Source organism: Taurulus bubalis (assembly GCF_910589615.1).
Source record: "Taurulus bubalis genome assembly, chromosome: 11".
Taxonomy (NCBI): domain Eukaryota; kingdom Metazoa; phylum Chordata; class Actinopteri; order Perciformes; family Cottidae; genus Taurulus; species Taurulus bubalis.
In genome coordinates, this window is record NC_136599.1 from 9,274,924 (window position 1) to 9,292,928 (window position 18,005).

Here is an 18,005-nt window from a genome sequence, read left to right on the forward strand (position 1 = left end):
AACACGTGTTGATTTCACTGTTGGTGTTTGGTGAGAGCTTTTAAAGGTTAACGGTTGCTCTGTTGACCCTTCATCAATAGTTCAAGTAACTGTACATTTACTCTACATGTCGAGGTACTTTTACTCTGATGTCTCTGATGGCCTTAGTACAGTTAATCTGCATGTTATGCTACGCCTTTTGGAATAAAACATTCGGAAAATCACAATGTTCATTTTAATTCATGCCTACCGTAATAGATTCACACATTAATTGATGACAATGGAAAATAGGAGTTTGTCTTCTTCTTCTTTATTATTTTCCCAAGATAACAGTAAATAGTAAAGGATTATGACCATATACATTTCTTTTGCATTTCTTCATCAAAATAATGCGGCTCTTCAGAAACATTGCTTGTTAAGTATTTGCAAGTCTTTCTCTAATTCTTGGTGCCTATTTACACTCAAGTTTTTAAGACAGGTAAGAGTGACATATCCTCCTCCTTTATAAGCCTTTATACACTATGACACATTTAATGTAGATAATATAGAAAATTCACATTGCTGCCAGACTGCAGATATCCCCAATGGGAATTTGCTAAATGCAAACACTGACAGGAGCCTCTTTGAGAATGAAAATCTCAAGCAAATATGAGGAAGGGGGTGACATCTCGTCAGGTTGATCAAACGGCCGAGGCTTTGCTGCGCAAAGTGAAAAATGTTGCTGTGAATTATTAAAACAAACTTCTCCTACTGAGCTCTGAGATTATTCCAACACTCAGGAGAAAAGGCTGCCCATTGACCACACAGTTTTACTGCCCAATAAAGTAAAGAAAGGAGCTTTGTTCTCCTTCAATGGCGACTGAGAACATTGTTATAATGACTAGTGAGATACCTTTTTCTGAGAATCATTTCAGGGGAAATTAGGATACAAATAAATAAATAAAGTTTGACCGATTTTAATATTTCACTCTCCTTTTAGCTTTATTTTGGTCTCAACCAGCTTTTGTGAGAAATATATTTCTCTTTAACTGTTAAATGATCCACTATGTTCACCAGCTAGTCGCTAGTCTGTCTGCTTGGTGCTAAGCAGGTAGCGTACAGTCGGCTCACAGCTTGTTTGATTAATAACGGCTTCCTGTGGCAGCTAGATAGCATCGCAACATGAGTGAATCCCAACAGTAAAGTTACTGGTAAAACAAAAAAAACAGCTAAAAGACAATACAATGCTCTTTAAAGTAGAGAGAAACTGCAGAATTGAGTGATTCTCTTTGAGTTTGTCATTGCTGGAAGCATTCATCTTCTTCATGTCTGCGAAGAAAGCATTTGGTTCCACCCACATTTGACACATTTTAGGGTGTGGTTGTTCAACACAAAGCTCTTTCAGAAACACCGGCTTGCCTTTTAATTCAACAGGCTGTAATTGAGAGGTTTGTGTTACTCTAACCCCATGAGAGGAACCAGCTGCCATGCGGTTACTCAGGCAGATGAAAGGCCAGCTGCGACTCAGAGACCTCAAATACAGTTGGTGCAAGGTTTGTTTTATGTTCCCTCTCAGGTAAATACAGAAGGCCATCGAGTTCTCCTCTTCACCTTTCAGACGTAACACGGTTACTGCAAGCTTTTGTACACGAGTGTTCTGCAGTGTCTCGAACCAGACGGATGATGAAATGCTGCAGAGAGTGAGGGAAGGTCTGTGGAAAAAAACCTGGTCTGATTCGGCAGGAGGATCATCTTCTCCCATATCTGATCCATTTTAGACTGTCCTTTTCTCTTTTTAGATTTCCTGACTCATTCCTGCAGAAAAGTCCCCTGTTACCACCTGGACACACTTTCTGTTTTAGTATTTTCAGTACAGTAGGAAATTAAATTATTGGAACTTTTCTAGCTGTGTTTGAGAAAAAGAAACTAAAGCTGTGGACTATATCATCAGCTCATTCACTCATTACACAAATATGGCATATGTATGTTGTGACGACCCTGAAAAGTAATTTACCCAGAAACCACAGACTGCTCTAGGCACGGCATATGGGAGGGATTGCCATGAAATTTGGTACAAAAATACTTACTGCAAAAAGGATGAATCCTAGCCCATTCATCCATCCATTATTCAAACCGCTTATCCTGTTTTCGGGTCGCGGGGCGCTGGATCCGATCCCAGCTGTCATTGGGCGAATCCTAGTGAATTTGCTAATTCTCTGACTTTTCCTGTGACTAATTTCCTCATCAACCAAATGGATTGGCACAAAAAGCCTGACTTTTTGATGATCCTCTGACCTTTCCTCTGGCACCACGAGGTTCACTTCAGGGATTTAATTGAAAGGTCTCAACAACAGTTGGATGGCTTTTGATATTCATGATACATTGCAATTTGTGTTTGTCAATCTCTTCTTTTTTTCATCTATCACCATTATGTGTTCAATACTCGTAATACCTGTAAAACTAATCCAATCATTCTAAACTGAGATTAGTGCTCAGTTGAAAGTTTATGCCAGAGTGCAATTTTCCATTATTTTACCCTATAAAGGCTGTATGGTTGATTTCCATATTTCCACCTTCTTTCTGCTCAGTGGGAAGCAGCTCACTCACTGAGTAAATGTACTTTCTGGATGCAGTGCTTTTCCTTTCCTTCAGATTGTCAAATTATGCAGCAGGAATTTTCGAAAATGTTTAATCCACAAGGACATGTTAGTCCTCAGTCAAACATACTTTACTTGCTCCTCCACGTGTCATTCTGTCTGCACAGCTATTTTATAGCGCTGCTTAACATTTCTCCCCTCTTACGATGATAGAAATAATAACTATGTGACAGAACTGGCATGCAGGTGGCCACTGCTACATTTAAGTGTCTGAACCGACAAGGGCAAAGGTTCAAATGTAATTGTTTCACTAAATCAAGATAGTGAAACTTGAATGTTAAAAACCCATAATATTTATATTAATAAAAAAATCATACAGAAATAAAGATGAAGAAGCACTTTATGTTAACAGCTAGTTAGACGGGGGGGGGTATCACTCAAGCGACTGGAAGAGCAAACTGGTCGAGGCCAACACGATGTGACCTGGTTTCACGTGAACCATAAATGTTGTTGACCTTCTGTACGCCAGAGGCCCTCGTAGCCTTTTTGATGGAGCCCTCTGTGCATTTCAGACACAAAGTCACACATTCTGACAGCACTCTGCTGAACCTGTGTGGAAGTCTGCAGAAAACCTTTGAAGGGTTGAATTCGGAGAGCTATCAGGTGACACACAAAATTCCTGGTATTCTTGATTACAATTCTTTCCTTTTGAAGAATTTGAAGACATATTTGATACGTTAAATGTCATCAGTCCATCAGCACCTGCTGACATATTCAAACTCTTTTGCAAACATTTCAAACAGTATGTCACTCTGAGAATTTGTGTTCAGTTCGGACTGATTTCTTTTTCTGAGACGTTTTGACAAATCCAGGTTCTGATGGACACACTGATCCTGGTTCGGTTTGGGACGTTAACTCAAGAGAGGCTTCTTAATGGATCATCTAACTCATTTTAGTTAAGAGGTCCACATACTGCCCATTTTGATCTCAAGTGGGTCGGACCAGTAAAATCATAGCATAATATAATGCATACATAATAACAATAATTTTTGGATTTTTGCATGATAAACCCTATTTTAAGGTCTTTCTATAATAAACTAGAACAATAACCAACAATTCAGACATCAGCCCACTGTTTATCTGCCTGGGCTCTCCTCTGCAGATTCCCTCGCAGTTGAGCAATCCGGATCCGGCCCGCGGGCCGTATGTTTGACACCCCTGATCTAAGAGCACTCTGTTGAAATTGTTACTTGTTAAGGGATGGCTTTCCTTACATTTTTCACTGTAATAAAAATGTATTCAAGTGATTAAAACGTAAAGTAACATTACAGGTACTTTTTCAATTAAATTGCAAAATGTAGGTAAATGATAGGAAACATTACTAGGGTTTTCTTGTTTGAAAAATAAACTGGAAAAATGCACTCTTGGATTTGTGTCAAGTGGTCCTTGACACAAATAAGGATGATAACCGCTGCTCGAGGCAGCCTGTCTAGTTTGTGTATGTATGTGTGTGTGTGTGTGTGTGTGTGTGTGTGTGTGTGTGTGTGTGTGTGTGTGTGTGTGTGTGTATGCTTGGTTGTATGCATGTATGTATTTATGTGCAGTTTAAATTTTTATGTAAAGCCCTCTTAACTGCTTTGTTTTGTATGATGTGGTGATACACAAATACATTTCCTCTAGCGTCCATTTCATTGAACAATTGTTGGATGGATTTTCATAACATTTAGTACGCACATCAATGTCCCCCTCATACTGAAATCGTTGATACATATGGTGATCAAGTTTTAATTAGTCCAAATTTGGTTTGTGACCAAATAGCCCCAAAGTTTTGTCTTACATTCTCACTCCCCCAATAGCTTTTCTATTCTCCAACCATCCAGCAGATGCTCTCAGACTGTCCCACCTGCTCATCTGTTTTAACTCTCCCTCATCAGCCTTGCAGTATATAACCATCCTATTTCCACTCATTCCCTGCCAGGTTGTGGTGTTTTATGTCTTCCTTTTTAGTGTATACATGGACCTGTAGCCTGAACAATTTAGCCCTGAAATCTGCAACCTGCACCTTCCTGTAAGCTTAAACACCTTCATCTTATCAATACATCCCTCAACTGTTCCTGTCTGCCGGATTGTCTGCATTTGGGTGGACACATTTTCACAAATTCAACACAGTAACATCAAGTATCAACAATTAACTAATGATTTTTTTAATTTTAATTTTATATTTGTTCATTTACTGAGTGGAATAACATGTGAAACAGAGACTCTATTTAATTTATTCTGTGTTTTTGTATCCTTGCTTTCATTTCCTGTTCAAGTTGTTCTGCATGTGTCTGAGCTTTGCTCAGTGATCTCTCTAACCCATAGCTGCAGATCTACAGTAGGTGGCGGTGCAGTGTACCTTGGCAGTGTCCTCGCTATCTTGTTAGAGTAAATCACATGGCAGGAGTTTTGTCTATGGACCCAACAACAGCTGAAAATAAACGCAGACTCTGCAGACACTTTTCCTCTTTTTGTGCGTTCTGCTCAGTTCTTCCCAAGATGTGTTTTTTTAGATATTTTATTGTGTTTTATTGGAACATCAGGGAGGTCAGGAGGGAAGTCAAGTATTCTGTAAGGCAACATCCATCTCTCAAATAAAGGATTCAGATATTAGAATGTCCAAATTTAAATTTAAATTAACACCTTATTTAGCTCCCTCCCTCCTTTTTAGCACTCATAAGCCATATGTATATCTGTTTGTGCTATAATATACTACAATGAACCAATATTGGAGATACTGTACATATTTTCTTGGTGTATATGTTTAACTATAATACAACTATAAATTAGAACACGGTCTGTGAAAATGGCACTAAATGAAGAAATAATAAGGAAAACTATTTAAGAGGTTGTTATTTACAGTATACACACGCCACATTTAACAGTTCATTCCACGTTTCTTTTGTTTTCCCTAATTCATATCCCAAAAAATAGACAAAGTTAAAGACAGGTTTGTCTTATATTTTGTACATAGATATTGCAATAATATGCACATTGTATTAGGACAATAAAGCTGAACCCAGAAACGTTTTATAAAACATGAAATAATAGATACATAAATATGGCAAATTGGGGAGGCGTTAAACTAAAGTGTGACATATTTCTTTCCTAAAACAAATCCGACATGCTGTTGAACTTCTAAACAACGACCAGTTAAATCGTTTCCTTTAAATTCTGAAAGGCAATTTCCTTTAGTTGTGATATTTTCTCCATTGGAGGGAAAGTCAGAGACTCACTGTACGTTTAGGAATGAAGAAGAAGAAAAGGAGTTTTTTTTTTGTAAGCCAGTTAAAACTCGACCACACATGACACACAGGCTTGTTTGCAAAGGCTCATGTTGAAGAGAGGATCTCCTCTGGTCTCTCTCTGCTCTGTGAAAGGATCCACTGATGACGGTATGAGACTCAGCTTTTTTCTGCTTTTCTGTCACACATGTGCTCACTGATGACAGTATGTTTTTGTAGGAGATGGTCACTGCATGTTAAGTGAACTTCATTATGTCTTTCATGTATCTGATAAGGGTTAATTTGCAAAAAAGGATATCTCTGTTTTTCCGAAATCATATTTTGCCCGCACCAGCTTCAGTAAAACTTTTCTTTTACTTTTTTATTTATCTAATTTTGCAAATGAAGTCTTCAGAGAGTTTGGCAGCAATACCTAATATCTTGGAGGTTTAGTTTATCTTCAGTGTTCTCAATCCTTTGATTAATATACATCAGAGGACTCCAATCTTCCAAAAGAATAGGGTGAAATCATTAAAAAAAAACATATTTCCTGCAGAAGAGGGTCAGAGAAAATGTCATTGAGAAAGATGAATCACTTTGATTAGCTCAAGCCATGTAGTGCAATGTGACTTTTGTTGAATATATTTGTATTAGTGCAAAGACTGTGTGTAATTACCTCTTTGAGGTTCTTTCAACGTCAGCCTGATCATGATGTGAACTCGTCTCTTCCTCAGAGTCGTGCAGGGAGCTGGTGCAGCTGCAGCCTGGTCCTGCTCCACAGACCCCAGATGGGTGCTGCTTGTGTTTGGCTCCTGTTGGCTAGCACCCTGTGGATGACGCCTCACATGAGAGCTGCTGCTCCGTCGAGCTCCACAGAGCTGCTCAACACAACCAGGTCTGGAGCTGAGTCGCAGTCGGACTTCAGGATGCTCACTGCAACCGTCAGCAGATGGAAACGAGCCATTTCATCCCGAGAGATCAACGCTCTGCTGGATTACCACAACCGAGTCCGCTCTCAGGTCTCCCCCCCTGCAGCCAATATGAAGTTCATGGTGAGGAAACTCTGTGATCCAGACCAGTGGTGGAATGTAACTCCATGCATTGACTCAAGTACTTATAAGCAGCCTACTATTTGGAAGTACTTGTACTTAAGTATTTCCATTTTATGCTACTTTTTATATTTCTGCTCTACTACATTTATGCAAATGTTGTATTCCATTACATTTATTTTATAGCTTTAGTTACAAGGTACTTTGCAGATTTAGATTATTAACATACAATATAAATGAAGTAATACATTGTAATATATGTTTAAGTATATAAAGTAATGAAACGCAGCTGCAACAATAATTGGATGTTCACCCTCATGCATCGTTATTATAATACATTCATATTATATGTATTTTCCTGAAATGGACCATTGAATATTTTTACTTTTGGTACTTTTAATATATTTTGATTATAGTTTTACTGAAGTTAGATTCTGAATATCTTCCCATTGTAGTACTTTCACTGAAGTAAATCAATACTTCCAGGTTCTCATGTATATTGAGCCTACAGAATGATAAGTGAAGACCCATTGGATTTTGAGAGAAGAAGAAAAAACAAGTTATTTTCACACACTGAAGTCAAATGGACTCAAGACAATGAGGAAGTGCATCTCAAGTGAAAAACTGCACACCTGATCCCATAAATCTATTATCCAACTAAGCAAATGTACCTCCATACTACAAGTAACACAAAACAACATGTTCTTGCATGTTTTGTGGTACAAATAAAGACAGCAGGAAGCAAATGTATGTTTTAGTCTATTTTAAGGCAAAGAGAAGATCTGTTTCCATACCAAACCAAGTGAAATTAACAACTTCTCTCTCCCTCTTTTCCTCCCTCTTTCATAGCTCTAAAGCTCTGGGATGAGGGACTCGCTAAGTCAGCAGACTCGTGGGCTTCACGGTGCGTTTGGGATCACGGTCCGACACAAGCCATGAGATACATGGGCCAAAACCTGTCAATCACCTCAGGAAGGTAGTTCAAACACAAGAATATACTTTTGGTTTTATGCACGACTGTGATCTTAATATGCATTAGATACGGCTTTAAATCCTAAACGTGTAAATATATCTTGGAAGATCTGGATGAATGTGTGGTGCATGTGACAGGTACAACTCCATCACTGATCTGGTCCTGTCCTGGTACGAGGAGAGGCTTCGCTTCTCCTTCCCCAACAGATGCAGTGGATCAGTGTGCTCTCAATACATTCAGGTTATGAGCTATTCATCTTGTGCATGGATTACATTTTTTTTTAAGATTGAGCTACCAAAACCCCACCTTAATATTTTCACGGTCCCTTACAGATGATGAACTGACAAATCTGCATCACAGAATGGATGACCGTGTAAAGTAATATGTAATATATGAAAGGTCTCCCACAATATCTGATTTTCACTTCACGATTGTCGTGGCCAAAATAATTCATGATAACAATATCTATTGAATTTATTTTTTAATAATTACAAATGATATTGCTATCAGTCAAATTCATCTTTTACTTTGTTTATTATGTGGTTGTTGGCAAACGAGTCACACTCTAATATAATGGCATATTTCCCCTTTGAACATCGCGGTTATTGTTAATAAGGGTATATATTGCGACACCACTATAAAAGCATCAACATGTATTTTGTGTTTCCTCCCAGATGGTGTGGGCGAGCACCAGCAAAGTGGGATGTGCTGTCCAGAAGTGCTCTGACATTTACGTGTTTGGGAACACATGGAAGGAGGCCACGCTGCTCGTCTGCAACTACTCTATAAAGTAAGACAAATTATCATCAGTAAATGTAAAAGGTATTCTTAGTTTTCTTTCAATATACAAGTCTGGTGAAATTTTATATTTTTCTTAGTGTCAACAAATCTCATGAAAAACATCAAAAATGATTAGCCATTATAAAATAAATGGTTATTGCTGTGTCCAAGATATTCCTTTTTGCCTTGTGCCATTAATCTCTTTTGTTGGCCAAACTATTAAAAATGCATTGATGAGCCACTGAGAACTGTTGCCACACGCACGCGTGCGCGCGCACACACACACACACACACACACACACACACACACACACACACAAACACACACACACACACACACACACACACACACACACACACACACACACACACACACACACACACACACACACTGTAGTTTATTTGGACTCAATCCCACACATGCTGCATCAAGTACTGACTAGAACACAAACGTGGATGAATCCACCACTAAAAATAGTCCCCAACAAATATTTACTCATGTTTGAATAACATTTGCTAGAACATACATGCAGGAACCAGCTGTTGGAGGAAATAAATGAGCCCCTTTTTGGGGGGGAAGGCGGGGGAAATAAAGCTTTGTTAAGATTTCTGTCTTCAGTATGATCCATTTGGATTGGGGCAGGATGGGGATGTTGGGAAGATTAACACATTTTGGTTTTGAAGGATGTGTTGACAAAAAAAATATAGGAATAATGCCAGTCTTTTCCTTTAAAAATTATAATAGGTCCCGAATATGCATAGAAGCAATATGGCTATTATTATGTTCATTTGTGTTTCAGGGGGAACTGGGTGGGCGAGGCTCCCTATAAGAGCGGGAAGCCTTGTATTATTATTATTATTATTATATATATATATATATATATATATATATATATATATATATATATATATATATATATATATATATATATATGTGTGTGTATATATAACCTTGAATGTGTTATTGATTCTCTTCCCAACCTGATTCAATATATTTGTTGTTCAGTGTGAAAAAACGTCAAATAATTTCATCAGTCAATATGTTTAAATCACGGTTGACTGTTTGCCTGTCTGAACATTTAATTAAGTTATAAATAACTGATGATGCTGTAAATCACTATATATTTGGCGATTCACTTCTTCATGTTTATTCACTGATGATGCACAACATTTTCTGTCCTGCATTTCACCTCATTAAATCTCTGTGCCATAATACAGGAGACTAATGCAGCTTTTATGATCTGAAATATGACGGAATTAGCTGTGCCTTTCAACCAATTCACACACACACACACACACACACACACACACACACACACACACACACACACACACACACACACACACACACCTACACACACACACACACACACACACACACACACACACACACACACACACACACACACACACACACACACACACACACACAGAGCCACTAACAGCAAACATGTAACATATTTTATGTAGAAACCACCAAAAAAAAAGTGCAATGAGCAACCAAGCTCTCCGCTTACTGTAATAACTGTTTATTTAAGAGCTCTTTGTTCAGAAATAGAAAGTGGCAGAAAATGTCTGCCCAGCTTTCTCGTGTGCAGTTCTGGTTATTAGGTTATAATTACATTGGTTGTTTTTAACTCTGTATAAAATGTAGTCTTCAAATTGTCAGCACCAGTCAATGCCTTAACAGAAATAGTTTGACATTTGTGAAATGAGCGCACTGGCGTTCACTGTCTTGCAGAGAGTTAGACGTCATTCATGTTTGTGCTATTAACCTAAAGCCAGGAGACCGTTAACTTAATTTAGCATAAAGACATACACTGGGGGAACACAATCAGCACATGTAAAAGCTTGTTAATGAGCATACTTTATTTAATATGTTCAACATATGTTGTTTTCTAAAGTCATGCCAAGGAATTGTCCAGCCCATAAACAACCAAAAAACCACAGTTTTCTTCTATATTTTTTTGTAGAGATAAACAAATGCACATTAACGTGTTTATTAGTAAGCTGTAGAGTGTTTGTTACCTTTGGATAGAGCAAGGCCGGATGTTTCGCCCTGTTTGCAGTCTATGCTAAGCTAAGCTAACTGGCTGTGGGCTGTAGATTCATATTTATTGTACAGATATGAGAATGACATCGATCTTCTCATCCAACTTGTGGCAAGAAAGCCAAAAGGCCGTATTTTACACAAATGTGAACAAACTGTAAATCTCAAAAAAGCAGTATGTAATTAATGCTGGATGTCTTAATATGGACAGGGTTGTACACGTACATCATGTTAAACTGTCATGATATTTTGAGTCCAAAGAAAACTTGTAAAATAGGCTTAATTGTATCTATCAGAAGGAGCTGGATGGCGCAAAACTTGCCTTTTGACATTGACATTTCCCTCTCAGTCAAAATAACAACTTGTGACGTCACTCATCATACAGTTTGTTCGCTGCCACCTTCAGTACATTCTCCACTCCTCTGTCTTTTATGTTTCTCCCCACCCTCCAGCTTTTCTCTTTTTTTCTTCTTCATAAACTCAGTTTATTATTAAGCGCTCTTAATAGCTCTGAATCACTCCCAATATGTATAGAAAATGTCTGTCTGGTGATGAGAAAGAAGGAAAATCATGTAATAACTTCATGTCTATTTGAGTTTCTATCATCATGTTGCCTTAGTTACAGCTGCTATATAGATTGGTGTCCATACGAGCCTGGTTACTGTTTAACCTCCCCACCCACATTTGCCCAGATTAGGAAAATCAATAAGATAACAGCGGCAACACCGGCCTTACCTTCCACCAACAACACCCTTCTCACACTACAGCAACCTGCGCCAAAACTTCCACATTTTACACCTTATGGTGAGGGAGGAAAAAGTGGATTTTAAACACATGTTTGAGAGGGAGCCGAGGACGAAATGGTCAATGTAAATACACAAGTCAGTTCAAGTATGGAACTTCCATTTGGTGAGTACACACTTCCTTTTGTTTTTATCAACCCGGTGGCTTCTTTGGAAAAAAAAGGTTGAATGTGGCAGCTGCTTGCTTTTTCTTTCTCTTTCGGGGATTCGAGCTCTAGAGCTCTGCCGGATCACAACAGATTCAGGGTGGAAATATCATCGCCATTTGTGTCTGCCTTTTTCACACGGCTGTAATTCAGGAGGTGTGTCAGAGATACTGAGGTTGTTAAACAAAAAAGGCCATGGGAGCTGGGCCTGATGGTGATGATGGTTCAGAGGTTTTTAAAATGTCCGAGCAGTTGGAGTGCATTGTCTCAAAGGGGTTAACAGGATTATTTGAGAGGCTTTGAGCTTGATGATGTTGGTGCAGCTGATACAACAAAAGAGTTGTGAGAAGCTGCGGTACTGGATAAAGTCAGAGGTATTTTTTATTCTGGACCTGCGGTTCTGAAAACATTATTTTTGTAACCGGAGAAAGCCTGAAATATGAAACTTTGCTGTACAAACACAAACACAGACGTCCCCATCAGATACATCGCTGCACATTGCTGCAACCGGCTATTGCACATACAATGTGTTGCACCTGTGAAAGCCTTACTGTACATTACTGCCGCTCACAACAGTTTTTAATACAGCAGATGGAGGTTTTGTTTTTACTCATGAGGTCATTCATTGAATGATTTGCAGGTCACACTGCAGAGATGCAAATTGCACAAAGCCCTGGCCAAATGAGAAAAAAGTGATACAATAAAAATATTATATGTTTGTCCCTGAACAGATGTTGCTGTATCCATGTTCTTTGATTGAGCTAAACATTTCTCTGGAAGCCCTGTGAGTAATGTGTTTCTATTTGTGGTAAAGGTTTATCAACCTAAAAGCTTCCCTTTTATCCCATACCTGCTTTTCCCATTTCTCTGAACTCGACGGCATCAACCCATTAATATCCCTCCTGTTAAAAACCCTGTAACACAATTGTAAGGCCCTACTGTTTTCCCTCCAGCATCACCATGTGATCATTCAATAACAGTCATATGCAACATGAACTTGATTTCTGAAAAATGTCATATAGAAGAAATAGTATTTTAAGACCATAAATGACTGTAGTGCAAAATATGTTTTATCTAGAAGCTTGGTGACATTACCAACTAGCCTTGTGAATAGTGCATGCAAACTGATCTCTAGAACAATGTTCCTCCAACAACTGTTTAAAAAACACATCACACTGCACACTGTTGCCCTGGGTGACATGTTCTTTCATGATATGATAAACTAGGACGGGAACCTAAGGGTCTAAAAAGTGAAGCCAATGCAGAAGTGCCTTAAACGTGCATACTTTCTAATGGCCAGCAGGGGGGCCTACTCTCGTTTAAAAAAATACGTCTAATTGCATTGAAGTCGACGAGAAAAGGACCCTACTTCTCACATGATTTATTCCCTCAGTAAACATTGTAATCATGAGTTTATGGTCTTGATCGCTAGTTTTAAGTCTTCTTCAGTACAACTTGATGTACATTTAGAAAATTATCGTCCCATTTCGAGAAAAATAGGCTTGTACAACTTTAGCCCTTTCACAGTGTGTTTACAGTTCATGAAAGTTAATTGTAACATTTTGGTTGCCTAAAAATGTCCTATTCAGCATTCGGTTGTACTGAGCTCCGCCCTTTCGTTTCCATTCTGGTTGCAAAAAAAACAAGATGGCGGTAGCCAAAATGCCGAACTCAAGGCTTCAAAATTGCAGTCCACAAACCAATGGGTGACGTCACAGTGTGTCCGTCCACTTCTTTCAGTATGAACATGGTCACTGTTTTTTGTAACTTACCATCCTTGGTAACAAATGGGCTTTGGGCTGCGTGCTTCAGACAGTGTAGGGAAGCCAAAGTATTGAGAGATGGACTAACATGTTGTTGCCTTTAGCTTTTTTCAGCTTTTTTCTTCAAACCACATGCTATAAGAGCTATAAAAGGTAGTGCAGAAGAACTCACTGTATTGCATGTGTGTGTCCCATTCAATGATTAGCCATCATCTCAGCTAATTTGCACTGTTTTTGAATACACTGCCATTTTTTTCTAAATGTATTTGTTTATCCTGTATACATGTATGCTTGAACAAATGTTCCCAAACCAGGACATTCATGTTAAAAATGCATTCTTTGGCAGCTGCCTACACTAAGCCTCTTTTTGGCCGAGATAGGTTTATAGCATGCCTCTGTGTCCAAACAAACTGCAAATCACTGTTCAGTTTGCCTCAAAAGTTAGCTGCTATTATGACTCAAGCAGGCGTGATAATTTAATGCTCAAATTTCTATATCATTTCTCCTGAAAGGTTTAAGATTGCTCGTATCCAGCGTAGATTACAGTCTACTAAGACAAGCTCACACAACTTCCTCTTAGCAAAGTAACTTACAGTGTATACCCTTCAACACGTGTAAATTGAGTCGGATTAATTGCCCAACGGTCACAACCTGGACAAACTCCCGAGCTGTGCTGTTGGCAGAATGGCTTGGTGAATGTAAACATGACAGCAGCCGTTCACCAGCTCCTCAGCCGACAACTGTTTGCTTATAAACTGAATGACTTGACAGAGGGGCACAGAGCGGTTTCTTAATTTACTCCATCTGCATGATGAAGACAAAGTTAACGGCTCAAATGAAACGGAATTAGCAAACACAACATCATATTGTCCACACAGCAAGGTTTTTAAGGAAAATATTTGAAAAATAATGTGCATATACAGTACTATCTTGCTGCTGTGTGGGTCGTAATAGGAAGATTTGTAATGGAACAACTCGTAAAAAGTCCCTAAAATGTGCTAAAGGTGGATGCATTGCAATGTGTTTATTCATGGTTTGAATACGAAAAGTTTGAATTGATTAAATCAACAAAGTATTGACATATTTGAACTTCAGTAAACATGCCAAAGGTACTTCATGAGTTTGCTTAAAAATGCAACATTCATACGTATGTAGCATTTTTTCGTTTTAGATTGCTAAAATGGAGCAGTTTATATACTGTTGACAAAGCAATCTCACCACACGGTCCATTCGCAGTTGTCCTGGCGCTTTCAATCATATCACATGATCATCCTCATTAGAAATTTTGAATAAATAACTTCTTGTCCATGTGGTGAGATTGGTTGGTCAACTGCTGTTTCAAAGATTTCAATCCATAATTATAAAGTAACTGCAAATCTATAGTTTAGTCAAACGTACAATATTACTAAGGCGATCAAGTTAAGTACTTCAAAATTTCAATTACGTACGGTAATTGAGTGAATGCTTAGTTATATTCCACCACTCATCAAATGTTTGTCCTTTCATTGAAAACATACCTGCTGACTGCTGTTCACACCCCACATTTTATTTAAAGGCTTTTGAATAGAGAATTTTCAGCAGAGCTCAATGCAGTGAATGTTTTAATAAAGCTGAACTGCTCATGTCTGGACATCAACATAGAGGTCATTCTTTGATTCTTTCAGTTGAGTTTACATCTACAGAGCTGCTATGCTTTGAGGAAGCATGGATGGATTATTATGGCTGTGGTCACAAATACGTTAACGGCTCTCACTACACATGCTACACACACATTGTGCGCCCCCCCCCCCCTCTGTAGAATCAACATGCATTAACCTGCAATAATATTCAATTCTGAATGATTCTCATTCAGTCATTAACTTTTCTCTCTCACTACGTTCTAGTGCTTTAACACTTGACATTAACTTGCATCTCTAGGTTCTTTCTAACGCTTTGACCCTTAAACTGGCATTTCTAGCTTGTTTGTAGTGCATTAACACTTGACATTAATTTCTTTCAAGTGTTTTGACACTTGACATTAACTTATTTCAAGTGCTTTGACACTTGACATTAACTTGCATCTCTATCTCCTTTTTAGTGCTTTGCCACATGGCATAAGTGTTTTTATTAATTAAACAAGCAGCTACTTTACAAAACAACCATGCAATAATTTAATAGCCTAACTTTTTTGTACTCATAACTTTGGGCCGTTATCTGTGAGATTTGATGATCCATGACATGGTCATTGTGGGTTCTCTTCATAAACACTTGTGATGCCAAATGTGAACGTTAGAAGATGCTAACAGATCAAATCATTATTTGGCAGATATATCTAAATCTATCCTGTACAATATTGCTTTTGAGGTTTTTTTCCCAGTGTTTATTATCTGGATTCACTGATTTTGAATATAAACTCTGAGACCGATACGGCTTTGTTTCATTTATTGTAGTAATAGTCATTGTAGACATGGCGAGGTGCTTTCCTTTCCCTTGTGCCAAAGTTTAGCCAGAGTCACCATGATCAGATAGTAACAGCAGCAGCAATATGTAACATGAACTTGATCTCTGAAGTAATTTACTATAAGTTAATTTACTATATATTAAAATGATGAAGTAGCCTGGCCGTATAGAAAGTATTACACTTGTTGTAGAAAAGCAACAGCGTCCTGGAGAATGAATCACTCAGCTAAGTGAAATCGAATCTGTGTACTGTAATAAAAATATGATCTCGATGTGCCTATCTGGTGTTAAACAGAGGCAGAAAACCCAATTACCAGCCTGTTTGGAGGGTAGGTATTACACGCTGTTCACTTAACACTATTAATCCGGGTGTTCAAGTCTACAATCAAATCTCATTGTGACAGGCATTAGGGGGATTATCCCAGGGGGCTGTGGCCCCTTACAGCCGGCCCGGTAGCCCCGGCAAACAGCACTATCCAGTAACAGTGGCCCTGCTTCACCTACCAGCCTGTCTCAGCCTGGCCGGGCCTGAGAGAGCCGCCGAGGCTCATGGGCCTTCACTCAGCTGTCAGGGCTCGGCCTTCAGAGGGATGTATGGCCAGAATGGGACGCTGCACTTCACCGACCAAGGTAAACGTAACGGAAGCAGAGCGAGCTCTGAGAATCAGGCAGATTATTCCAGAATCGAGGGCAAACAACAAAATGCTGTTTGTGAGTTAAAACCGTGGAGTTGTGGAAGTAAAGCTGCTAGAAGCCAACGGACCGAAAGCTGTGCTGATGGGAAAATTGGTAGAATGGAACTGGGTGATTCTGGTTTACCGCTTCTTGACTGCTGGTTTGTTTGAGGCGTTTTGAGAGAGGAAAGCTTTGAATTTTGACTTTTTACAAGAGCTGGTTCATTGAGGAAAATATGTCATGTATATTAGGTTACACTAACTTGGCAACCCCAATGATTGGATTCTATGTGATGAATATTTTGGATGCAGAATATTTAGGATGAAACATTTAGCATGAGGCTAGTTAACTGAACAATGACTTGAATGTAGTCTTTGTGTGCTATGTGTCCACATGATGGCAGTATAAGTAGTAATTTCATGTTACCATGCTGGCAGTGGTAGAAAGTTACTTGTACACTCAAGTCCCAGAGTCAGGTATGATTGTCAGACACTAAACTTTGTGGTAAAAAGGAACAAAGTGTATAAACTAATGTACTGAATTGAACTATTATTGAATCTGAGTATTTCAATTTCATGCTACTTGATACCTTTCCTTTTCAGAGAAAAACATTGTACTTTTCACATTTATCTGAGGTGTAACATATTTTCAAATGCAATACTTTTGATTATAAAATGGACTGTTAAAATGTCTGTTAAAATATTGTATAGATAAAAGTTAAACGAACTCCACCGTAACATCTACAATTAAAAAACAACTTGCATATCTTGTCTTCATTTTACGTTAAATGAACATAGAAATAACCCAAAAATAGTATACCATGAAACTGACCAGCATTTTGTTGACAATGCTTGCGCTTTTCCTGAAGTGACATTTTCAATGTATACTTTTCTACTTTAAAGATGCATGTTGATACTTTACTTAAGTAAATGATATGAATGCATAGTGCAGAGGTCTATATCAACGTTTTCCTTGTATTATTTCACTGTGGTGTTGCTTCTTTTAATCAAGAAGAAGGATTTGAATAATTTCCTCCTCTACTGTTGACTGGCCTGTGGCATTGAAATGAAAAATGATAGCGTGATCGGACCACAGAGTTGGTTTGTTCAAACAGAACGAGACCAAAAGAGAGCAACATGTGACCTCAACGAAAAATGAGCTGATGGAGTGTTGAAACTGTCCGCCCAAAATTGAAAGAGCCGTCAGTGTTACTGATGCAGTCAGCAGATTAATTATAATGTGTTTAAATTCTTGAATTAAGTAAAATTATAAAAATATTTAGGAATGTCTTCAAAAGTATTAATCAGTTAAACTTTTGGATGAAGTCCTATTTGATTTAGGCCTCGTGCGTGTACAGGTTAAGGTTAAATTCCTAAATATTTAGTGCCTTGTTATTCAAGCTGTGGAGGTTAAATGTCTATTGATTGGCTGCTGACTGAAGGACCTTATGGAGTATCAGAGAGATAAAAGTGCTCAGAGCAGAGCTGCTGACAGAGGTGATTGGGCCAG

General features: G+C 38.4%; 1 protein-coding gene across 1 annotated transcript; it reads left to right on the forward strand.

Annotated features, from left to right (window-relative positions):
• Window positions 1-1,445: 1,445 nt before the first annotated feature.
• r3hdml (R3H domain containing-like) lies at window positions 1,446-16,676 on the forward strand (the record flags this gene model as incomplete). Its single annotated transcript, XM_079226518.1, has 8 exons — window positions 1,446-1,511; window positions 6,553-6,870; window positions 7,725-7,843; window positions 7,978-8,080; window positions 8,515-8,630; window positions 9,421-9,464; window positions 16,233-16,451; window positions 16,552-16,676. The coding sequence occupies 8 exons, from the start codon at window positions 1,446-1,448 to the stop codon at window positions 16,674-16,676; spliced, it is 1,110 nt and encodes a 369-aa protein (XP_079082644.1).
• Window positions 16,677-18,005: the final 1,329 nt, after the last annotated feature.